Consider the following 26,842-nt stretch of genomic DNA (forward strand, 5'->3'; position numbering starts at 1 on the left):
GCCACCATGCAAAAAAAAGCACATTCTGACTTAATATAGTTTGTAAGGCTTCCAGAATGTAAAGGCATCACAGAACCAGAACAAGCATAATAGAGAGGAAAGGACCTTTCTGAACTTATGTGCAAGTAAATAACACCTATACATGCTACAAAATAGATTTTTCTTTATTCTTGTAATTGAGTACTCACAGTATTTCCTTTTTTTTTTGTACAAAAGTAGATCCCAAGTGTAACATAAAAAGCTCAAAAGCTACACAGAACATAGTATGATTATATCTCCCATTGGAGCTTCTTTCCTAATCCTCTTCCAAATCCCTCACGTACAAAGATAAATTCTTGCAATCCTGACATTAGGATTATTCTTGAAGTAAAACATAAGCTGTAATCTTTCTGAAGCTGCCTGCTGCTTAGAATTAGGGCTGATTGTCTGAGCATATCCATACTGCAGGGACCCACTGGGGCTCATCCTGTGCACGATGCACTGCAGACAGCAGCTGCGCAGATGCTTCTTGTAAATTGTCATTCACAATCACGTGATCAAAGAACTGACCAAACTGAGCTTCCATTTTCTTAGCCGATTCTTCCATTTCCTGTAAGTCTTCTTCCTGTGAGACAGAATAAGTCCATAAAACTGCAGTGTTGTGTAGAGAAAAATACCTGCACAGCATCTGCAAAACACCTTGGTCCACATAAACAAGAGGTGAATAGATAATGTCAGTCTGCTTTACTTCATTTACAGTTTGCTATAATAAAGTACCTCTGCTACAGTCAGTTCCAGGTCTCAAAAACTGAGCTGCCTGCCATATGCTTCCCAAGGAAGTACCTTGTGTCTCAGGATTCTCCATTTGCCCTAAAACAGTTACTCTAATGATGAGCAGATAATGTTAGAGACTGGAAGGTAAATCTACTAATGCTTGTGTTCTTATTCCAAATTTTAGTTTATTTCCCCAGTTCCATGTTACTTTCTGTCATAGCAATCATGAATCATTTCCACATAGTTATAGACTGAGGTCTCCAAAATGTTAACACACTAAATTTGATGATGATTTGCATGGAAATGATTGTGTCAAAGGGCTGTATATATTCTAAATATAAGAGATACATTTCCTACAAGTAGGATCTGTGTTTTATCTACAGAACTTAGTATAGGACTGATACTGGCACTAAGCATACATTCTTATAATTGTGAAAAAAATAATAATACTACTGAACAAAGCACATTCCAAGTATTTCAATGCAAACAGTAAATATGTGTTGACTCAAATATTGACACAAGACAGCTAAATAAAACAAAAATATGCAAAATAGCTTCTCCTGTAATACATTTTGAAGCGAAGTGCCTCAGCCCTCTAGGTTACAAATTACAATTCTTATGCTTCAAAGCCATTCTGGAAGGGGAAAAGAAATCCCAACAAAATCCGCAGAAAAAGATAATAATTAGATTTGATCCTAAAAACACAGGAATGTTTTTTAAGAGTTAACTGTGTAGCATAGTAGAATGCATTATGTTCTAGTAACAGAATCTCAGATTAATAAACTCAATCTCTTTTATTCCCAAATCTCACCTTGAACTTCATGTTCACATAATAATCCGTAATGATCCTGGCATTTTTACGAGTCTGCCTCATGCAGCCTATGCTGGGTGGCTTGATGAATATAATGTAGGGCTTTAACTCATGGGTCCGGGCTATTTGTATACCCTACAAATGAAGAGTAAAATAAAGTATTTCAAGTGCATTCATCCCAGCTTTACTCCCATAAAAAGCCAGTTGTTTACAACATACTGTGATCCCCAGACCTAGGAGACACTTTTTTCAGGAACACTTACTTGAAAAAGATCCCACTAATAATCCCTGGAGCAGACATTGTTAAGCAACTGTAGCACACAATTACTTAATTCTGCTTGGTAGCCTCATTAGGAGATGCTTTCAATACCAGTGAATGATGGAACAGTGTCACTAACAGATCTCTACAATCAACCACACCAAAGATGCATTTGAAACTTGTTCTTTTTTGACTGTAAGGGAGCTACTTTTGGAACAAGTACCTCTTTATTGTTCCATGCTGGAAGAAAGTATCCTGCTTTCAGAACTCCTTTACTGTGTAACATTTCCTAATTTTAAATTACTGCAGAGCAGTAGAGGGAATGAAAAAAAAAAAAAAAGCTAAAGAAAATCATAGCATGTAAACTTGGTCAAACTACCAGATTTAAAATAAAGTATGCAACACAGCAGTAGTTCTGCTACCTCACTGGTCTTACTTAATATCCTTTCCAATACTTGTCCTTTAAACTCATGCCCTAAAAAAAAATCTTGTCCAAGTGGCAAGATTACACACCCCACACCACAACACCCCTCTTTTACCCCTTTGCTTAAAAATGTAACAGAAGAAACCCAAAGGACAGTTTCTAGGTGTGACCTCATCTACCTCTTACAGCAGTTTCAGTTTTTGAGTAGTACCCTGCAAATCTTGTATTAATTAATTTTTAATTAATTTTTTTAAAAAATTAATTTTTATTTTAAGCAGCACAAGCCACTGCCAGCCTAAGGCTCAGACACATTGGCTCTGCATAATTAGAGGGAAATATCCCTCTAATTACTGAATTACTGAGTTATGGTGTCACTCTTTACATTCAGTTAGAGGAGATGTTTAAACAGCATAGCCCAAACAGCTCCTAAGTACTAAATATGCAAGCAATTCAGAGGTTAGCAAGGTTTAGCTAGACACTGCTCTAAGTATCTTGGATATTTACAAGCTCAGGCTTTTATTAGCCTTATCTTCATCAGCAAATTCAATGCAAAAATAGAAGGAAAATAAAACCAAATAGTATCTAAGTGAAGAAGCAGGTTACTAAGAGCTGTAACTTCTGGAGAGAAATGCAGGCACAAAGGCCCACTAAATTTTTCAGCTTTTGCTTGACTACTTCAAGTGTTGCTGCTGTTTCCAAAAGGTGTTCTGAGATTGCTAATAGAAGGACAGAACTCTCAACAGTAGGGCTTGGAGGAGGAATAAATCCCATGCAACAGGTGCCCATGTGAAAGACTAATCCTTACTTTAAGTAAGTATGAAAATTCATTTCCATACCATGCAAACTGATAATGCAGCTGCTGGCTTGGTAAAAAATCAACTGTCTCAACATACTTGTCACTGAAAGTACCACCACCACCCCCTAAGACACATGAAAAGAATAATCTATTATTAATTAGCACCACAAGGTAAAGTGAAAAACAAGACAAAGCAACTAACACTGTTCCAATGGCTCAAGAATATAGAGAAAATTATTTTTCCTTACAGAAGATTCCCTGCCCCTTTACCACTCACCTGTGGTTCTAAATCTATGACACAGATCTTCCCTGCATCGAGGACTGTTCGCACTGCATCAATACTGGTACCATACAGATACCCTTTGTACTCCCCATATTCCAGCATTCTGCAACAGTGATGAGGAAGAAGGAAAATGAAAGAGCATTTGAGTTTCAAAAAGATTCCATTTAAAAGTGAAATCTTCAAATACAATCCAGTGATCAGGACTGAATGATCATAAAAACCACGGAATACTGTTCACCTTTGCTCTTCCCTGCTACACTAGGCACAAAAACCATTACAATTCATCTCCAAAACATGCATTTTTTACTCATCATGGTTTTATGAATTTTGTGTTTAGAGGCTGTGATTTTACTTGTCAATTACATACTACAAATAGCTTCTTAAGTCTGAAGATTTCAAAGTACTTGGCACAGTTCAGTGAGTGTCGCCTCTGTAGCGCTGAGCTGGTCTGTCTTAGAGAGATGATTGATGCATAGAAAGGAGCAGACACTTTTGAATATTTAGCCCTTACAGTTCAACTACTTGTGTGTCATCACTGCAGAGATGCTGCAATGGAGCTGTAGGTCAGGAACAGGTCTGATTTACTGCTAAATTTTCAAAAGCAGTCTGGTTTCCTGGAGAGTTAAACTCATAACTTACAAGCACATCTAATGAGCTCAGGACTAGAGAGCCCACTTCCTTTTAGAAGGATTCTGAGATTAATTGTGGAGGAGCTATTTGCAACTGCACAAACACAGTCTTTGAAGAAACAGTCTCAAGTAGTTTGACACAAATTTACACCACACATACACCGTTTTAAAAGTGGAGGAGCCCAGACTTGGGACCAACTACAAAACTGTATTTTCTTGGATCATGTTGCATTTTAGGTAATAAAAATGTAATTCATCTCTCCTACTCACCTGTGACTATACACCATGTTTTCAAAAGTTTCCTTTGATATGTAGTGATATTCACGACCATTCATTTCATAACTTTTCTGAACACGAGTGGTGTCTGAAGGATGATATAACACAAAAAAAACACCAACCAGCTGCAACTAAATGATTGTAACTTTATAAGTGAAAATGAGAACTTCATGAAGAACGATCAATCAGTATTTTCATAAATAATAATGTTAGTTATTTCCATTTGTTAATCCAAAACAAAAGCCCCATATACTGTGATGGTTGCCAGTGACAAATCATTAAAAGTTATCAAAGCACAACTGTCTTTCTAGGAATGGAAGAGTAGTTTAATCCAAATAGTTATGATTCAAAGCAATCAGGAACTGCCTTGGAACTGGTTGCACAATTCTTTACTCTTCAGAGGCAATTTTTTTTAAGGTTCTTTCAGAAAAATCCCACAAGTTTCCCACACTTGTACCTTCCCCTCATCTGGGACCTTAAGTGCTAAGTCATGAATTTTTAGCTAGCTTCGGATACATAATTTCCAGTCTGGTTATCTAAATTACAAGAACCAAATAAGCACAGGTAGAAATAATTTCAGTTGTTACGTCAGAAGTTAAGCTGCATAAGTCTCATCTGAGACTGGAAGGCTAATAAGGAAAGCTGCAAAGCCTATTAAGCACCAACTTCTGTTGTCTTCACTCTCATACTTGAGTACTTAAACCCTAAGAACTTAAAATATCTCCAAGAAATGTTTTTCTTTTAAATCTAGGAAAAGAAAACACTAAAGTTAAACCAAATCATGCAGATAACTTTTCATATCCATAAAGCTTTTAATGGTTTCAGAAGCTGGAACTTGAACATACCTTTGTCTGATTTGCCAAAATGAGATAGATAGTATTTTAAACTGACCCTTAAGAAAGCAAGCAGTACTGCCTTTCAGTAGAGCTGAAGAAACAGCCATAGAGCAAAGAGTGTATAAATACACAAAGGCAAGAGGAAGGTGCTTGGCATTTCCTATTCATGTCTGAATTGGGGTCGGGGAGGAAAGAAGAAAAGCATTACATACGAGGTGTGGCACTTTGAAACTCTCGTGGGTTACTTGTGATCAGCCTTCGCCGTAGCTCATTCACACCAACTCCTGCGGGACCTGGAAAGTTGGAAGAGCAGCTAATATTACTGACAGGGTAACAGCAGCTAATATTACCAACAGGGTACAAATCTCTCCACAGCAATATAGCCACACCCAGGGGGCAACTCAGCAGTACTACTTTAGAACAAAAAACTTTTCAAATACTTCCAGACTTAGAAAGGACAGTGGATTTGCCCTTATTCAGTTTGCTTTATCAGGACCATAGAACAGTGCAGAACAGCATCTTCCCTTCAGTCACTACAGTTAAAGTCTCCTTGAGAGCCTGCATCCCACTTAATGCAGTATGTCCTATAACAAGCATTATTAAAGGCATCCTTCCATACTGTCCATTATTGACATTGTTCTAGTCTGGAGTTAAATATTCTTCTTATTATTGTTATATCTATGCATTTAACACTGGTTGTAGAAATGCCTCCATGTAAAGATGCTTTCTAATAAGTTACCAATTTTTTCTCATCATTTTCAGTCCCAGCTGAATATAAAACAGAACCGCTTTCCTAATAAAATTCATTATCAGCCAGCATTCATAACCAGCTTCTTCTAAGGACTTTATTATTACTGGTTTTTACCACTCACTATCTCAAGCAAAGAAGATGATACCTGCATTAAACTTTAACCCAAATAATGGGGCCAAATGACAATAATTCTTGAAGTGTTGCTTTGAGCACTGCCTACACAGTCAGCACTGCAATCAGCAGCAGGAAACCCGTGCTGAAATGTGCCTGGGGAGGGTTAAGCTCTTACCCACGAGGATAATTAGCCTGTGCCGGTCTGTCGGGTGCCGCTGGTACCTGACCACCTCTTCGTAGGGAGCGGCCAGGGCGCTGTAGCAGCTGCTGGGGCAGCGGGAGTAGCAGGACTGCTGCTGGAGCCGGGCCTTCCTGCGGCACAGCCGCATGCTCCTGCGGAACCCAGCTGCAAAGGGGGGCAAAGGCGCATGCTGGAAAATACAGCCCAGTGCAGGCAAGTGGCTCTTTAGCCCAGAGGGCCTCTTGCTAAGCCACATAACATACTACCTCTTCTGAGGTTTTTGCAAGGGGAAGGTTAGTGAATGTCATTGCTGCACTTGATATGACAGCTTGGTAGAATTTTGAGCATTAAGTGACAGCTACAGAGTTGGTAAATCCCATTGAAAGTCACCTGAAAATTAGCCTGGAAGTAAAGGCTTCTGAAAGATCCCCCAAACAAGCTGGAGGAGAAGTTTCGGACTACCCAAGGCATCCCTAGGGAACAGGTCAACTTTTTTGATATTGTAGGTGGTTCACTCTCTTGAGGCAGGTCTGGAACATTTGCTCCAGCCTCCAGAACATGTATTTTAAAGGTCACTATGGTTTAATAATCATAGAGGTAGGTTTGTTTCTTCATTTGACCATCCAACTCTGAAAACTTCACATATAGGTGTACTTTTCTAATGAAAGCCCTCATGATTATTCTCATTTGAAGTCAAAATGAGCAAAATTAATCATGAAGTCAAGTTTAAATAGCAGTGGCCAAGTCTCTGTAGAAATCAAACAGGAAGATTTAAATGGAGAGGTTGAGCATTATTAGGAGGAAAGAGACTTCCTGATGTTTGGAAAACAGAGTAAACTGTATTCCATTTAGAAAGTCTTTAGGTGATATAAAGAACAAAGATTTTTACTAAACTTCATTCAAGCACTCAAGCTAGATCAAGCCCCAAACATTTTACTTATCTTTAGTTATTGCGTACCAATAAAGACTCGTTGACCAAATTCACCAAATTCTTCCTCTTCTAGAATACAAAGAACAAATACTCATGAAATAAAAAAGAAAAGTGAAACTTAAAAGCTAGATGGCAAACAATTAGTGCTGATCCCAAGGAAAAAAGGAGTTTCAGTAAATATGTGGAAGTATGATGCTTAATATAACTTTAAAAGCATGTTACTCTATAATATCAAAATATTTCACCTGACCAATTCAAAAGGGTTATTGCAAGAAAAAATAAACATAGAACGTCTTGGTACTTCCTAAATGAAATTTGAAACTTAACATTCTATTTGTCTCATTCCCAAGATATCTACGTGCCAGACAATGATGTTTTGAAATTGAAATTAGTGAAAAAAACCTCCACAAAATTTAAGCTTTTCAGGTGAAATCTATCTTACAAGAAGTCTTTAGTTAAAACAATAGTAAAAAGTCAAAATTAGAAGCTCAAAATTAGAAACAAAAACTTTGTAACTCAGTTTCTGCCCTATAGCATATTTGGAAAATGCAACTTGTGCCTGCTCAGATATTTCAGGCAAAATGAAGACCTGATTTTATTACTTCTTTTTCTTCATTGGATCAGTGACATCTGCTCCAACATGTGAACCTAACCTGTTTCCTCCAATTCTTTTTGTCCTCATTCTCATGCTATTCATCATGGAGGCTTCACTATTCAGATGAATTCACCATTCATTTCACTATTCTAAAACTCTGTATTTTTAAAAAATTAAATCTCTTGTATAAGGCTCAAACATACCAATTTTCTAATACACCAATGTTCAGAAACTATGGAAACTATTTGAGAAAGGTGATTTGAAAACAAATCACAAAGGAAAAAAAATGTTGTCAGTGTTTAGCTTTCTTTTCAAAAAGTATTCCTTATTTTCTCCTGACCACACATGTAGTTATCCAAGCTGTGCATTCCCTTTATTTAGGCCTTGTTAAAGCAAGAATGAGATACAGAAGACATAGGCATGTCTTTAAAAGCAGTATTTGTTCCAAGGAAAAACATTATTTTCATTTGCAAAGCTTTGAAATACTTTTAGCACTCTTTGATTTACAGTTATCTCATAAGCATGGAAGTATTGAAACAAAATTAGATGCATGTTAATTTCCCTTTCACAGCTATACACTCTTCATTACTTGTACCTTTACAATACAGTTTTATTCCTACATTTCTAGATGTACTAACAACTAGTTAATGACTATGGGAAAAATTCCTTAGCACAAAACTGCTCATTCCGGGCAATGTTCAGAATTAATGTTCAGCTGATACATGCCCATCTATCTTCAAGTCTCTTGAGTCATCATTCAAACATGTTTAAATATTTCTGCTTTATCTACCCTGTCTTCTGTGGTATGGAGTGCACTGTAGAATCCTACAGGAAACAAGCAATTCAGCTACCAGGTATTGCAAGAAGAGTGGTAGTTCCTGCTAAAGCATAAACACAGATAAATTCTATTAGATTACTGCTACAGGAGACAGGGAAAAAAATGTTAGTGTTACCTTCTTTAAGCTCCTCTGCAGAATCAGATAGAGACAGATATAAAACAATTAGTTTTGAGACAGTCTATACCATGATCTAACAAAAAATCCAACCAGCATTGTCCAATGCATAGGGAATGTAGGAAACAGGCACTACAGACATTAAATCTAAAATATGCTTCTTTGAGCATTAATTCTTGGTTCCCAGAGAATGCAAGAACTGGAGCATCTATTTCAGTATGGTAGTGCAAAATCTGCAACTACTTAAAGTGGTCAAAGTGGAACGTAGGATAGCAAATATTTGCACCTTTATTCCTCTGACAGTGTGGATACAGCAGACAGCTGACTCAGCCCTGAGCAGGATTTGCAACAGTAATCCCCAAGTGCAGCTATCAGAAACATCCTAGCCTGAAAACAAAAGACTGCCCTGCAGACCTGCTGGTTATGCCTTAAAAGCCTTGGGCATTGCTTGAGAGGTAGAAGAGAACAAACGCTTGTGATAAGAGACGTGGGTGCAGAAAGAAGTGGCAAGTAGAGACCTTGTGGAGAAGAGCAAATCTAAGGTAAAATGACACTCTTCTCCACAAGATTACCAAATACTTCAAATGAGAAGTTTAGCAGTAGTTTTATTTTAGGGGACAAATGATTTATTTTAGAAGACTTAAGTTTTGCAGAACTCTCAATGTGCTGTAAATAAGCAGCTGCTTCCTAAACCCAAAAACAACCCAAGAAAAAACCCAAACAAACAACCAAAACCCCCCATATCAGCTTGGTCAACAAAAGAGTACTTCTTAATTGTATTTTTTATACATAAATAATGAATTTTATAAGCATTTTTCTTTCCTGTATGTCAGCCATGCCCACAATCAGGAATCTAGAAGCAGCTTTCCTCTTTACCACATCAACTCCTACAGGCACTGGGGATTCAGGCCTGCATATTAGTGAAGGTAATCCAATTATCTGCTGACATCACTGCAGCCCCTGCTGTCACAGCTTGCACGGGTACAGCTGACGAGGGCTGAATAAATAGGTCTGCTACTGATGCACGAGAAGAAACATTCACACTCATGGGATAAGAGGACAGAAACCTTACTACTAAGGTAATCAGAGAACAAGAGGAAGAGTTAAAGCAACAGGATTTTACATAATGGCTTTTCAAGCCAGAATAGTTCCTCCTGAAGCTGAAGTGGCATTTTGGTTTTTTGCCACCTGCTTGTTTCTAAGATGCTTGTCTCTGGACACCCTTCTCACAGCAGAACAATTACAAGGAACTCAGAGTTAGGTCAGAGGAACTTACCTGACTCAAATGTTTCTTCATCTTGTTTAGTAATCCAGATTGCAAAGATATTAAAATAAATTCAAAATTTAATTCTTTTCCTTCTAATGAATATCAGAATCAGAAATTAGTTTTCCAGCTTCTGTCAGTCTGTCTCACATATACTTTCCCCAGCTGCCTCTACCCTGAGGTGGCAAAATTCAGCTCACCATACTTAAATTAACTGCTTCATCTCTTTTCACACAGTCCTACAGGATCACATCCCTCCATGAGAGCTTCTCAATTACCTTGGAGAAGAAAGAATGAACTGCACTGCTTTAGGAAGCAACTCAAGCTACCAATCTTTACACTCAAGTGTTCACAAGCAAAAACCTATTCTTGCTCCTTGTTCTCCCAAGATCAGGGATTTGTTGACAAGGAATTGTGTGGGTTCTCCAAGACCACAACAATCTGTGCCATTAAATAAGCAATAGGCAGAAAAGCATGGTAACTTTACAACCACAATCCAACACCTGTATCAAAGCAGTTGCATCTCATTCAAGCAAATATTTTTGTGCTGGTCAAAGCACTTGACTATAAGCACTGTACACCAGAACTGCAGACAGCTCATTTTAATACACTTATACGAGAGGAGGTTTTCAGGGTATGAAAAATAGAATTTTCTACCATTAAGTTCACTAGGAGAATGAGTGATTTTATCTAGGAAATGAGGCTTTAAACTAGATACTGCCTTGAAGCAAATAGAATAATCTCAAGTGAATTCAGTTACCTGTTTCCACACACTTTTCGTCAATCTGCATGTCATCCTCTACAGATCAACACAAGGGAAAAAAATTCATCTGAATCAGAAAACCACTGGAGAGGAAAAACACCCTTACAGATCTTACAAGACTGAACTCAGACATCAGAAACAAGATAGGTGAAGCTCAAATCATCTTTAGACATCTTTAAGAATTTTAACTGTTAACTCCAGTTTAGTGATGTTCTTTGCATTACACTGAGCAAAAACTCTTAAGTGAGTGCTCTGAAGGCAGAGAGACAAATGCATCTAACTTGAATTCTCCTCTTCAAATAATGAAAGGTTTAACATGCGTGTCAATCTGTTTATCCAGTAGATACCTATTTATTAAGTATTACCATGAGGGAATATAATTTTCTGTCTTATAGCATTTAAATATTTTTCCAACATGCTACACTCAAGGAAAGTATTTTGCTTTTTATTTTTATTATTACTTTTACAAGGAAGAAAAGGAAAAGATCAGTTCAGCTCTTTCTCAATCCCCAGACGACATCAATTTATGTCTCAGAAATCTGATCACATGAGCTTGGGCAATCTCACGGGCTCACAATACAGCACTGTTTGTGTTTTGTTCTTGCACACCCTTTCAGATAGGGCCAGCAGGAGCTATTTTCCAGTTACAGGGCACTTGTCAGAGTATCTATCAATCACATTCTGCCCATATATATCCTTTAAAGAAATACTCCCTGGGAGCTGCTCTAGGAGAGAAAGAAGGAGAAGAAAAGAGAAAGAGGAAATTTTGTCTTTCTTCCCTCAAAGAACCCATTCAAACTGTCACTTCCCTTATAGATAATGCACAGCTAAGGTTTCCACTTTAAGACAACGTATGCATCTACTAGGTGAAAAAAGGCTGGATTTCAATTATGTTAAGCACACAAAATGCCAAGAACTTGGGCTTCTTCCACATGTATTTATCAAAATGCCTAATTTCTGACAACTTTTTTAAAAGCCTGTAAAACCATGTGTCATATTGGTTCCAGGTACAGAAATGCAATGCTGTCCAGATGTGATTTCCTACCTTCTTCCACAGTGCTTACTGCTCACAGCATATCCATTGAAGCAGTTAAAATGCAATAAAATTATGGTGAAAGAGAGCCTCAGCTCTAGCAAGCAATGCAATCAGTGCAAGCAGAATCCTAGGGAATGAAACACATGCCCCCTGGGATTTATCATGAGAGAAAAATTTTATACTTGCATAAAGAACCACAGAAGGAAATGGGGACAGAAGAAACAGAAAGAACATTCTTTTTCTGGGAATAATTGCATATTTACAGAAAATTATAGTTGGCAGAAGATAATATTTCGGGATTGTTATCATGTATAAATTCAAAGGCAGCATAGCTTATTTTAGACCTCAAGAAAATAAGTTCTATTATTTTCTCAATAGCTTTCAATGGCAAAGAAACATTGCAAACATGGCACTTCTCAGTGGCAGAGCTGGTATCTGCGTCCCCAGAAATCCAGGCCAGGACAATTGTCACCTCAAGACTTACAGCCAATTCTCCTAGAGAGAACTGGCTGGCCCAGTTAGGTCCTAGAGCATAGAGACTTTAGAAGAAGTTGAAATCACAGCTTATGGTCAGATCTCAAGTACACTGGAGACAACCATCTCTACCATCAGTACTCCAGGTACAATTATCAGTAAGTTGTTTTTTTTTCAGGGGATAGTTAACACAGTTGAAAGTTACAATGTGGCTCCAGAAACAATGTCTTTGAACTAAGCTGAACTGCACAAGCTTTTATTTCAGTATCCCTGAAACAGAGACAAGATCTTTCTTTCCTGCTGTATTGCTCAAGTAACTTTTCACTCACACATTGATGATTTGAGACAGAGGTGGGGCTGGAAGGGCTGACACCACCAGAATTCTCGCTGCTTCCTACATAGAAATAAATTTATCACAGTTAAAGAAAACAGTTCACAAGCACATTATGCTCCAGTCAGATTCACTGCTTACATGTAAGACTGATCAGGACTGAACTGAGAGAAGACAGCAAGAACTGAAACATTACCAATGTTTTAGACCACTGCAAAGACCTGAAATAAAACCAGTGTGCTATCAGAAGTATTCAAATTTCCAAATCAGCAGCCCAGAAGTACTATTAATTTATACAAAAGTACAGGAAGATAAGCCATACTGTGGTACAGACTCCTGGAAGTAGAAGAGTGTGCACAGGTAGGGGTAGTAGTACTGCTGCCTCCATGCAGTCTGAGTCACAACCCAGTTTCATTTCACCTTGCATTATACACTGCAGGTAGATTTATATTTATTAAAGTCAAGTCTATCATGTGCTAGTGCATGGCCTTACATTATCCTGGGGGTACCACAGGATGTGTGGTTAAAGGATCAGATTGAAAAGTTTGCTACAGCAGTGTAAGAACTCTGATTCTGAATGCATGTAGTGTAAAAATAATGGTCTATTTATGAGAAAATAATAGGCAAGCGACCCTTGTTCTTTCTTGAGTGTTTGTTTTTTTTCCTCTGTTCTTCTAATCTGGTCTACTCAGTTTTGACCGAAGCTGAAGAGGTCACTCATGCATCACAGGACATCTTTAAAAATATACCATGCTTTAAGTATCCCTCTCTTCCCCTTGCTTTTTTTTTTCATCATAGATGATGGTCATTTAGTAGTCAGGGCCCTCAATTTCGGCTGCTACACTCCACCAGATGTCTTAGCAACCAGCACGGAGACTGGAGAAGTGCTGCAAATTTCCTAAATGGCAATTTGAGATTACACAGGTGCTTTCAAAAGCCTCCTCTCACACAGGTGCTCTTAAGGGAAAAATAGCAAGAAGTCAGAGATTAGAAAGAGGAAAGATGTTTGTCAGATGTCACTCTGAATCATACTGCTACAAAACTTAGGAAAATTTTGAATAACTGGCTGATTTTTGAACCAGAAATCAGGAAAATGATGATTTTTTTACCTTTTAAGAAGATGATTTGAGGGTATGAGTCCAGCACAGGCACTGAGATCTGAAACTTTCCTGGCCTGCCACCAGAGAGCATCATTCTGATCCACAATCTGGAGTATTTCACCCCTCTTGAAAGGCAAACCTGCATCAGCACATGGTATGGCAGGATCTTGCAAGGGCCAGTAATCTGCCATGGCTCGCACGTACAGCTAGCAAAGAAAACATGCAGGAGTGAGTGGAAGCCAAGTCTAGAATGGGTACAACATGGGCTTTACAGTCACAGGGCCAGAGATTGCTTCAGTCTAATGATGAAGTCCAGTTTTAAAAACCAGATCAAGCCTTAAATGCTCTCTGTTCATTAAATGAGAAAAAAAAAAGCCCATTTATCTCATACATTATGAAAAGAACTAGCCTTCAACTTGTAGATCACTCAGAAAGTGCCTTTATTACACAGTTACATTTCTACTTACTGTCTTTACTGCTTCAGCAACACCATAATGATGTCAGCTGAGAGGCAGCCATAAAGGCAAGGTAACACTTTAGGGATTGCAACAAACTTCCAGGCAACACCATGTCTTTGTATCACACAATTGGGCACTACTGCTACCAGTCTGGGAAAAGAAAAAGAATGTTTCTTACTGTTGTTTGGTTGCTGACAGGCCGATCAGAAACTGGAATTAATTTGAACATAATTGTCCCCTGAGACAGGGCCTAAATGATTAGAAAATAATTAAAATGTGGTTGGTATTCGACACAAGTAATCAAACATAGGCAAGACATAGCATGGCTTTGAGGATACTGCAATGTTTGTGTTACAGGTAGAATTCAGGTAGACAGAGTCAATGTGATAATACTATATTTTTTCCAAAAGGAAACTCAAGAATGAAACATCAAAGTTTTGCTAAATATTTTTTAATTTAATGCAATGTATGTTTCATTGTAAGTATATGTAATTTCAGCACTGATTCATACCAAACTTTTCTACTGAAATCTTATTTAAATTAGTAGCAGTCTGGTTAGATGGATTATATAAAGGGGAGGAAAAAAAATTAGTAATTAAGCATTCTAATGGTGTTTGTATTTCTTATACCTAGAAATGGTACAACCAAGGCAATGGCACAGACTTGGTATGATTATACACAGAAATACCTTGCTGGCTGGCACTTTACAGTTAAGAACCCTGAAAAATTTTGCACAAAATGACAAAACAGGGACACCTCAAAAGATTTCTTCATGAGACAGTAATTACACTGCCCTTTTCTTGCAAGGTAAGGTGTGTAGCTTACAAGCTCATTCACTCTGCTTCACTGCATTTTTTAACATAGACTCTAATTAGAATAGCAGCCTTCCACGACTTTCTTGTGGAATATTTCTGAGTGGCACTTCTAGAAAAAGTTATGAATCAGTGAAGGCTGAATAAATTAGAATTTTTCCCAGAAGCTGCAGATGGAATGGTCACAGTTAAGGTAATTTCTGCTCAGAACAGAAGTTAAGATTTAATTAATATATTCTGATTTCATGAGCAGTTGGGAACTTCATTCACAGTAAGGAAACAATCTGAATTTTCTGTTAAAAATTCCAGTCTTTCTCATGTACAAGAGTGTGTAAAAGAGGGAGCAAACAAATAATCTTAAGGTGCGAAGTAGAAAACATATTTAAAAAATAATAAATACCAGAATATTAATGACTTGCTCAGGCTCAAGTCCCTCCACAGGAACTCCATTTACTTCCACCAGTTTGTCTCCAGCATACAGCAACCCTACCATGAAAACAAATATGAAAACAGCAGCAGGAGTTTTATCACAGCATGATTTATCTTGAATAGGCAAGGCAGGGTCACACAGAAATATCACAGGTTTTAAGTCAGCATTAAAATGCTCCATGTATGGAGGAAGGCATTTTGGATTCAAGCTGCACTGCTCCCAGACAGGACTGCAGACTGCTGCAGGTCACAAGGAGCTTGCGTGCTTCAGCTTTCTTAATCCTTCCCACTCCCCCGTATGACATCTTTACAATCTACTGATCATTTGCCTTAAAAATTAGCATAAACATTTTAATATTGCTCCACTTCCCAAAGTAAATTATGAACCTATCCTATATTAATAGACCACTTGACTTGGAATCAGACCCCTAAAAACTCCAGGTGCAGTGGGAGGTCCTGGGACTCCTCTCTGTCCTTTATAGTAAAGTCTTCACAATATTGTTTTCTTTTCCATGTTCCTTTAACTCAATAAAAATATTAGCTAGGAACTTAATCAGCTATTTTCTGCAAGTTGGGTTTTCTTCTCTATACAAAGGCCAGAAAATACTAAAAGGAACTATTTTATAATGATTGCAATTGAATTTTACTTCTGATGTTTTACATTTTAATTACATTACATTTACTAAGGGACATGGAACACATTCAATTCTAGGATGACAAAGTAGTAACATTTCCAAGGAAACTCCTTGCAAGATTGCTTAGCTACTAGTGCTAAGAAAGGTGTTTAGTAGAGTAGTGCCAAAAAGTATTATTACATATTCCTTAAACCCGTTATCTTCTAGAATCACCAACTATTGATGTTTACCATTTCTCCATTAGGGAATGTGCATACTACACTGCAATTTGGGATATCCAGGCATTAGTGCCAAGAACACATAATGAAAACTGATTTCTTCATCAACTCAGTCTAAAACAGCAAATTCATCTGAAAATCTATGAAGTCAGAATGAAAGTCACTGCAACGCATCACTGCTTACAGTGCTGTCCCGTGTGCACATCATCTTGCTCTATAATGAAAGATTAACTGCAGAAGCTAAGGTATTTTCTTACTTCAAATATCTTATTTCAAGTTCAGTTTTATGTATCACTTTGTTTCAAATTGCACCTACCACTTCTGTCTGCCAGCCCACCATGGATCACACGGGCAACCGTTATGTCACCAGTTATCTCATGGCGTTTAATGGTGGCACCCTGGCAGGTAAGAACACAGAAAAAACACATTGATCACCAAAGGACCCCAGTAAGTTTCCTTCCATATCACAAGTCTGATCTTCAGGCTGACACAAAGGCATTGGGGGATACAGCCTTTTTTACCACAACATGGATATAGCAGTAACCACAGAATCATGGAATAAGCTGAGTTGGAACCACAAGGATCACTGAGTTCAGTTCCTGGCCCTGCACAGCACCATCCCCAAGAATCACACCCTGTGCCTGAGAGCATTGTCCAAATGCTTCCTGAGCTCTGTCAGGCTTGGTGCTGGGACCACTTCCCTGGGGAGCCTCTTCAAGTGCACAACCACCTTCTGGGTGAAGAAACTTTTTCTAATATCCAATCTAAAACCTCCCCTGACCCAACTTCAGGCCATTTCCTCTGGTCCTGTCACTGGTCACCAGAAAGAAGAGATCAGTGCCTGCCCCTCCTCTTCCCCTCACAGGAGGTTGTGACTGCAGTGAGGTCTCCTCCAGGCTGAGTGACCTCAGCCACTCCTCACACGGCTTCTCCTCAAGGCCCTTCACCATCTTCCTGGCCCTCCTTTGGACAGTCTCTAACAGTTTCATGTCTTTCCTATATCATGGCACCCAAAACTGTTCCCAGCACTTGAGGTGAGGCTGGCCCAGTGCAGAGCAGAGCAGGACAATCCCCTTCCTTGCCCAGCTGGAGATGCTGTGCCTGATGCCCCGCAGGACATGCTTGGCCCTCCTGGAAGGAGGGCACTGCTGGCTCATACCCAACTTGCCACTGACCTAGACCCCCAGGTCTCTTTCCACAGCACTGCTTTTAGCACGTCATTCCTCAGTCTGTTCATACATCCTAGGTGAAGAATCCAGCACTTTCCCTTGTGGAACTTCACATGGTTGGTGATTGCCCAGCCTTCTCCTTTGTTGAGGTCTCTCTGCAGGGCCTCCCTGCCCTCACGGGAGTCAATGGCTACTCCCAGTTTTGTATCTTCTATGAACTTGCTCAGAACGCTTTCCAGTCCTGTGTTTAGGTTAGTTATGAAGCTATTGAAGAGCACAGGACCAAGGATGAAGCCCTGCAGAACCCCACTAGTGACAAGTGCCCAGACTGATGTAACACCAGTCACTATAAGCCTTTTCGCCCAACCCACGAGCCACCTGCTCACCCATCCCATAATGTGTTTATCCAGCTGTGTGCTGGACATTTTGTCCAGAAGGATGCTCTGAGAGACAGTATTGAAAGCTTTACTGAATTCCAGAAGGATTACATCAATTGGCTTCCCCTGATCAGCTAGCTGGGTTACCTTGTCATAAAAGGAAATCAGGTTTGATAATCAAGAATTTCCCCTCAGGAAGTGCTGGATGTAACCAATGACTGTGTTGTCTCTCAGGTGTTTTTCAATTATTGAGTAATCTTCTCTGTAACTTTACCAGGCACTGAAGTGAGACTGACAGGCCTGTAGTTTCCAGGGTCATAATTTAGTACAAAGTCCTTCAATGTCTTCAACTTCCATCTCACTAAAATAACCTGATTGACAGTTAGAAATCTTTTTTATCCCAAATATTACAGCTATCTTTCTCTAAAACAGATTAGCTAAGCTATACAATGTTTGCTGCTTCTAAGTACAAATGATTATTAAAGAACTTTCCTCCCTTCCTTTTTGTTTTGGCCATGGGAATAACTCTCAGTCCAGTTTGGTTTTATCTCATATAATGAAAATACATCTGCCAAATGTTCAAACCCTGAGCAGACAAGGCACTGAACAACCTACACCCACACCATGCATGGCTCGACAGTCTTCTCAGATCCTTTCCAACCTCAGCAATTCTTGTGATTCGGTAAAATCTGGACAATGCACACAATCACCATGACATTCCTGGGAAGAAACCAATATGCATCCAATGCATTATTAATTCTTTCTAACTTAAAAAAAATTGACAGACACAAGAAAGGTCCCTCACCAGAGGCTGGTTGTTTTTCACTAAGCAGACAATCCTCATAGCTTCTTCATTTTCAGGTATGTTGTCTGGCAATGGTGGAAGGGTTGGTTCAAAATCTTTCTGGGCCACAGTATCATGAGCAGATAGCAAGGCCTGTTACAAATGAAAACAAGCAAACCAACCAACCCATAAGCAAAGATCATACAACAGAAGAGCTTTAAACAGTGACAGGTCAGAAATCACTGAATGCCTTCCTTTGTGAACACAGATCCCTTGCACATACTGACATTTTCTTCTTTCCACTAATAAAAGCAAACCATGATTGATTTAAGAACAGTTCCTTTGCTTGTTGTGGAAAACCTTCAAAATACGAAAGAAATATTTCTATTTTGCTCTTGGGTTAAGAATACAGGTTCTGCAATTTCAAGGAAGGTTTGATATTTATATATGTGCATTAACTGTCCATAATTAAAAATTTTGTAAGAAACAGCTTTCAAACACAGCCTTAAGTAAAATGCAGCCCACTGCAGGTACTTCAGATACACAGTCCACATTTGATCTCATGATCAGATTAGTTCATCATTAGGAAACTATGTCTCTTCTGGCCCCTTTACCAATTCTTGTGAACAGCTGCCCATCCATTTCCATTCCCACTGCAGAGAGCTCCATAAGCAAACTTTTTCTTTCCTTATGCAGGACTTGCCTTGAAGTGTGGAGAACGCAGTAGCCGTCTTAGCTCTTTGACCTCTCCTGACGGAGGGGCTTCATGCAGTAACTCTACCACCTGATAAATGTAAGAAAATAAGCACTGAGATGGATCCTAGAGGACAATTCTTTTAGAAAGCTCTGCACTGAATGTAAAGGAATGGAGACAGTGTAAAGCCCCCCCGTTATGTGAATCAGAGGATGTCCATATGGTTTGCTCTAGAACTGACAATATGACCACAGCTGCACAACACTCAGCCAGGCTTAATTTAGTTCAGGCACAGTGCCATGTGCTCTAAATCAGTTTTTGCTCCCATCTCTCAACCAATTTCATCACTGGTCTCAGTTTCTCTACTTCATCATTAGCTCTCCCACTAATTAAAAGATTTAGAATTCAACTATTATAATTAGAAAAATCTAAAAAGCCTTTCAATATCATCACATCACTCTGCTTGATTGTAGCGATAACACTGAACCACAGAGTTACATGGGAAGAAAAATATGTGGTCAGTGATTAAACAATTAACATGTGTGTTCATTACACTGGCCAGGATTTGCATAGTCCAGCAGTGACAGCTGTGCCCATTTCTCGTGCTGCCCCCCCCCAGTAAGGGCTGCTGAGTAGTTTTTCAGATGTGTAAGCAGAGTTTCAAGTTTACATACTGTGGTTAGACCTGAGACACAGAATCAATACCAGAACACTTAACAGCAGCAGAGTGCATTCATTTGGTATGGGTAAGTGAAGCAATAAACTGTGCACACAATCTCACCTCGCGACTCAGCGCACGTGCCTGCAGCGTGACTGGAGCTGGTCTTTTTCCAAGATACTGTTGGAGGCATTCATAAATCTGTTGCATGCCATGACAGACAAAACAAGGCAATGATGCCATTGACCAGTTCACATGATCATATAGATACATACACGACAGGCAATGGACAACACTACTTCTGGAAACTTCTCAATCCAACTAGAGCCCCAGAGTCTGCAATCTCAGTTCTTAATATCTGACACATCTGGAATTGAGTCTTGAACTCAATGTCTTTCCCTATTATCAGGTAGCTAACCAGTTATACTGTAGTTTTGAATTTTCCTAGAAGAAAAGCTGTCTACACAGGTAAATAGCTTGATAGTAAATTCTCTGATTTGTAGCCTGTTTCCTTCCTCTAGTTGAAGGCATAATTTCTGCATTTAAAATACCCTTATGAGCATTCTTATCCAGTAAAAGCTCCTCTTTAAAAATCGAAGACTTTAAAAATCCTTCTTAAAGAAAAGCCGAATTTTTACAGAATTTGTCTCAGAGATAAAATTCTTCTCAAGATAGAAACAACAGTCAAAACTCTGTTCTCTAACAGTATAAGATCTTCAATTACACATCAGATGAATGGGATGCAAAACCAAATACGTCACAGGCGAAGAAGTGGGATGCATAGCCATACAGAAATTTAAGAACAGGAAAGACAACTGAGCAATGATGTGTTCAGTGTCTGTCCCCTGGACTTAATACAGACAGGAAAAGTAGAAGAGCCTAAATGTCTAGGACATTATGGAAGAGAACACTTTATTTTCCTTTAAAGCATAAATGGCTTCGTCTACTGTGACTGCTGATGTTAGAACTGACATCAGGACTATCAGCACTTAGTGTAAATAAGCATTTATTGTCCTTATATGGCAAAGTCAAGTAGCTATTCCCTGGAGATTGTTCTGTAGGTGACCTTGCTCCCCCAGCTGTGTGGTAGCTTACCTTGAGCAGTGCTTGCAGCCAGCGAGATCTGAGCAGCTCATAGAGCATGCCAACGCCATTGACATCCCTCTTACAGAGCAAGCTGAGCTCTTGCAGCACTAGAGTCAGAACATGAGATACACCTGAGCCCAAGAAACAGAAAAGCGCAAGACACTTCAGTACAAAGAGAAGACCAACCAAAACCAAACTGTGACCCAGACCTTTGAAATGCACCTTTCCTCAATTTGTACTTCTAAGAAATGCACAGACATTTCCTGTCTGCCTTGATTTTTTTCCTCCAATCAACTCTTGCATAAGAGCTATTTTAGAACGTTATTAGCCAGCAGGTTAGGTCAATGCTAGCAATTTGCAACTGACCTGAGAGAAAGCCATGCAGGCAATGTCACATGTAACAGTCTGGGTTCAAGCTCATACCTCCTACCTATAAGAGGTGAAACAACAAAAAACTCCTTGGCCTTATAAGCCAGAAACAAATGCCAGCTATTCTTCTCTGATGCTCTCTTAAGTCAGCTGCATACCACCACTGAACATCAAGAATCATTCAAATTGCTGAGCAGTAATACTTCAGACACATTCATCTCTCTCATGACTCAATGGAAGAAGAGTCACAGAGATCAAGGAATAGAACTTTTTGAAAAGAGGAAAAAAAACTGAAAAAGAGATGCAAAAGTTACCATTATCTTTGCGGCTGACTGTTGGCACCTCCATCTTCTCCTTTATTCAAGGAGATTCCACTCACTTTGGATACTGCATTCACATCACATTGGTTTCACAAAGAGAGCTGATGAACTAGGGAAAAGAGCATCCTCATATCAGAATAATGTCAGGTATTTTACACTGATAAGAAAGCAGAGGAAAAACAAAGGAAGGGGTGGGCAATAATTTGTATTTAAAGTGCACCATGGGTGTAAAAAATAAATATATGAGTCCCATGTGTAAATTTAGCCACCCAGTACCATCCAAGATGCAGACAGACAAACCTCAACTGCAGTATGGCAATTTTAATGTCTTTATAGAATTGTCACTTGCTTGCTTCATTAAGTCATCGAACACAGAAAGCTGTTTGGTCCATCTTTTAGCTCTCCAGCTTCTTAAGTGTACCACCATGAGAAGTCGTAATTTTTTCTACAGACTTATATCTTGTTTTGTACCCATATAGCTTGGAAAATAATCATATTCAAGGATACATTAGATTTAATTTTAATATTGACACAATATTAAAACTGAAAGACTGGAATTTCTACTGAATTTTCATTGAGCAAAGACATGATTTTGAAAAAAGGGATCCCTGTCTCTATCACTATTAGAGTTTAAGGTCTTTGAAGGATTTGTTCCACAGAGATTTCATTATTTTTCTCTTATTTCCTCACAATGAGTTAAAAACCCAAAAACCCCAAGCCCAGATAAAAAACCCCATTTCTTACCTTGTGGGTATCATCATCTCTCTCAGGCAATTTATAATAGGTTGTCACTTTTAGAGATGGAATCAAAGAAGTTATTTGCTAAACTAAAAATGTGTGGCTGATTTCTTTAATTATAAAAAGCAGCATATACTACTTAATTTTTTTCTTTAGATTTTAAAATCAGCATTTTTAAGCAATGCAGGAAGGCAACATGTACTAATTAATATGTATCCATGTTGCATGACCTTTCCACAAATAAAATATGCACCTTCTAAAATTTTCTTTCAAATTCCTTCCCTCCCTTAAAATTCTGTGGCAACCTATCACTAGCCTATAATGTTCTCTTAAACTAAAACTGGAAGAAGTTCTTCAATCTGCTGTTCATTGCAAACAATGCAGTACAGGATTGCTTCAGAGAATTCTCTGAACTCTTCTTCTCAAAGTGGTATGGAAATTCCCCAGGGAACACCACATACTGCATTTATACCCTAAAGCATCAAGAATCTATGTATGAAAGCTCTTAAGCAGTTCAAAATCTTCATTACATCCTAGCTGATTTAACTTCACACTTGATACAAGTATAAAGGTATTGTCATGATTAGCAGTATTATAGATTACTCTTAAAGAATTAAATATTTCAACTGGCCACTCAAGAGATAACTTCGACTACAAGCAAAAAAACTAACATCAAATATCTCAGCACCTCAGCCAATAGTGAACTCCAGTGTGGCACAGTGAATGCATTACACCAAATTCTGCTAAATACACCGTAGGTTATCTCCTGGATTAATAAAGTAAAAAGGCAGCCATTTTCCTCTAGATTGCTCTGTAGATAGAAAACAGCAAAGGTACAAGCAGGAAAAGTATTATCTTGATCTGCTTACAAAAGCAGAAGGCATTACTGTCACTTTTACTGCATTTAATACTTATTTTTAGAACACACTTTTCTCTCCTGTTAAATCACAAAACTGCTTTCAAAAGGCAGTGGAAATTAAGGGAGAAAAAAATCATAAATTATGAGATTATGACTCAAGTATTTTATTACTGAATCTGGGCAATTCATTTCAAGTTACTTCTACAGGACATTCAATGGTACATCTTATTGAAATTCTAACCTGAAGACTGCTTTTACAATTACGTTTTTTCTTTCAAAGATTCACAAAATTATAGTTTGATCCTCCCCCAGTACAACTGGGGTTTGAGCTGCAATTATTTAATATTTTCAATAGTCTCAGTTATTTTCCTTAAAGAATTTGCCTTCCCCATTTTTAAGCTTAGTTGATCTGCCTAATGATGGATTTAACAAAGCAGGACATATAAATCCAGTAATGAAAACCTGTTTCTTAATGGAGACAAAGCACTTGGAAACAAAAAACATTTTTGGAGATGCTAAAATATTTCAGATTCTGCTAAAAAACAAATAATATCATTTCCCCTTGAATATTTTAAAGGGATTAATTTTTTCCCCACAGAGCATTGCAGCTTCTGGTATCAGTACAGCTTCCATAGAGAACAGATATGGGAGCAACTTGAGTGTGTTTAGAAATTTTGGACACAGTTTATCTTGAACGTGAACCTCAGATTTCCTAAAAATCTGGGAAAGCTACTGAAGGTTTTGCTTGCCTTGTTGAGTGAAATCCCCAGCTACAGCTATCAGAGTTCTAGGAATAAACCTTTCCATCCATTGCTGTCATCTTAAACCACAGAGTTTATGCTCACACTAACAGAAGCAGTATTTGAACATCAAAATCTGTCAAATTCTGACCCCCACAGCTCACCTCAGTCATAAATTAGTAGCTGTTTTGTATTTACACGCAACAAAAGGAAAGCAGTTTCCAACTGTGAAGCCAGGTTTCAGAAGCCCTCAGTAGCAACAGATGCTGAAAAAGTCACTACCAGAAGAGAGGAAGAGTTGCTTCTTTAGAAAGAGACCTACTGGATTGCTTGCTTAAGGGCAAAGGTCAGAGCTCAAATAAATGTAGAATTACTACTGTGCCTTTATTTCCTGAGACTTGTATCTACATAGACTCCAAGGCCAGAGCTCAGGGTCTCCTCATCCAGGGATCTAAATAAATTAGATGGAAATTCTTGCTAAAAGGCTTACCTGACTAATCTCCCAGGCAGTGTAAGGGCCTTCCCATTCACATGTATTGCACGCAATTACAGATGCTCATTAATAGAAGACATTTCTCTTTGTCTGTTGTTAGAGAAAGAACTGGATATCCACACTGAGTGTGCCAGAATTTGAGTCAAAATTAGTCAGTCACCTCAAGTCTGCAGACATCAGTTATCCCAAATCTGAGCTACTCCTTCAGCAGCAGAGTATAAAATTCCTTGACCCTAATTGTCAGACAGACAAGAAGGTCTTATTGATACAAAGCTAGAGCTGCAAGGGAACCTATGCCCTGTTTTAATAAAGTTTCAGAATTGTCTTTAAGTGGACAATTTTGCATCTTGTCGAGCCTCTGAAGGGGACAACACCAGAGAACCTGACATCCAGAACATCACTCCCCTGCTCTTACACATTGCTTTGGTTAATATGCTAAACTTCAGCCTTTTACAAGGAAAACTACTCCTACCTTTAAATTTGCCAAAATTAATGATTTGGCACATTGAAGACTGCAAATTAGCTTGAGGGAAGGAAACACTCTGTGAAAGCTTTTGTTGCCACTCTAAATCAGCAAACTGATTAGGCAAAAAAATGGAGGGAAAGATTCAACAACTCAAAGCACATGCCCTGTTCAGGACTTTTTTGTTCTGCATTAAATAAGCTTAATTAGGCCAGTGTCCTTATTGAAGTCTGACTGCTTCTTTTCTAGTCAGTGTAAAGAACGATCCTCCTTTTGTATACTTTTTGAGACACTAAAGTATTTTAGCTACAGCAGCAATGCTAAATATTAATGGAATAAATTGACACAACTTAAGCCTTTGAAACCATTTATCCTTATCTCATACCCAAGCACCTCTTAATGGAAATCAAAGGCAGTAGAGTTTAAAAAAAAAAACTGAAAAAATGTTATGTGCACACCAGGCATTCAGTGAGATTTCACAGAATCACACCTGCACATGTGAGGTAATTTGTGCTGTTACTCTCTGTACTCAGATCTATTCAGTGGTGGTTCATTCTACCTCCCTCCTACAACCCTAGAGCTGCAGTGCTGGGAAGAGTGCCTTTTTTACGTGGGTTAAGAGCTGCCAAAACATCGCTCCCCAAAAGAGCAGCACTCAGACAACACTTGGATGCAGTCATGAGGGGCAGCCAGCTTTACTTCCAGATGTTTACTGCCAACAGCTTGGGCTTACAGAAAAGAAATCAAACTACTAAAATTCCCCTAAATAACCAACCAACCACTGTATTGATACTAAATCAACTTAGAAGTACACAGATAGGTTGTTCAAAAAAGGATTTGTTTTACAGTCCCACATCAGTCACACATTTTTCTGCATTATCTCTCAACATACCAGAACAGGTAGTTTCCTAACCTATTTCTAAAACAAGTATAGTTTTGTGAAGATCAGGACTGAGGAAAAAATTCCCTTTCAAGCTCCTACTCCGCATTCATACACTCCTCTAATATTTAGCTAACAAGAATTAAACAGGTATCCTCTCAGCTATGAGAGGAAACTAATTTCACATTTACATGGGGAAAATGCATCCTTGCAGAACAGTGGTTTCAGTACAGTGCAAATTTTCTTACCTGCGAACCCCACCGAATACGCCATGTTTCAGCTCATGTCGAATTTCCAGAGGGAAAGAGTATTTGTTGGATGTTAGCACAGCAAGTAACCTCACTGCCCCAGCTAATCTATGGACAGCCTCTCCTTTCTAATCCGCAGAAACCTAACCTTAGAACTACTCATTACCAGGGGGAAGAGAACAAATCCCCTTAACCCTTTTCTTGCATAAAAAAACTACTTTACATCATCTCTCACCTAAATAGCTTCTTATTCTCATCAATTTTCCCAGTCAATAGGCTGCTCATCACTTGGGGTCTATCTGCAGCTACTGTGCCTGTGATTGCAGTGAGAATCTGCAACACCAGAGTGCTGATCTTCTGTGGCTGGTTACAGGATTTCTGCTGCAGCACAGGAAATACCCAGCTTTCCATTAAAGAGGAAAAAAAAAAGAGAAAAGAGTAATTACCCTGAAGCAATCCAGCTGGAAAGGTCCTGCAGGTTAACTCATTTCTTTGTTAGTTACAGCAATACACAAATCAAAGCTGCTCTGTACTGATTTCCTAACGCATCCCAGCCCAGATCGGCTGTAAAGTGGAATCTGTGTCAGAAGCACATTTAATCCAGGGATTCTCTTCAGCTAATAACTGAGCTATATATCAGAAGGACCAAAAATAATCCAGCCCAAACTGTCTGCTTCCCTAATTCAGCCAAGCTCAATTCATACATGATACCACTACTTTTTCTAAGAGATTGAGTGTATACATACATACCTCTCTCTGTGTTTATATACATAGTAAAGGCAGATGCATCCTTTGGGTTTTGAAAGTTCTCAGCTTTGCACCATTCACAGTCAATGAAGTTACACCATTACA

General features: G+C 38.7%; 1 protein-coding gene across 1 annotated transcript; it reads right to left on the minus strand.

Annotated features, from left to right (window-relative positions):
- Window positions 1-51: 51 nt before the first annotated feature.
- MPP4 (membrane palmitoylated protein 4) lies at window positions 52-26,015 on the minus strand. The gene is given in 22 exon segments (XM_030951982.1): window positions 52-604; window positions 1,565-1,699; window positions 3,321-3,429; window positions 4,226-4,319; window positions 5,280-5,360; window positions 6,108-6,278; window positions 7,072-7,113; window positions 8,593-8,607; window positions 9,869-9,889; window positions 10,617-10,655; window positions 11,665-11,682; window positions 12,459-12,523; window positions 13,570-13,766; window positions 14,197-14,268; window positions 15,231-15,316; window positions 16,429-16,510; window positions 18,464-18,595; window positions 19,146-19,226; window positions 19,918-19,995; window positions 20,890-21,011; window positions 21,564-21,623; window positions 25,991-26,015. Coding segments are annotated over 22 exon segments (1,917 nt in total). The 3' UTR covers window positions 52-412.
- Between the last annotated feature and the right edge of the window lie 827 nt (window positions 26,016-26,842).

Source organism: Camarhynchus parvulus, chromosome 7 (assembly GCF_901933205.1).
Source record: "Camarhynchus parvulus chromosome 7, STF_HiC, whole genome shotgun sequence".
NCBI lineage: Eukaryota > Metazoa > Chordata > Aves > Passeriformes > Thraupidae > Camarhynchus > Camarhynchus parvulus.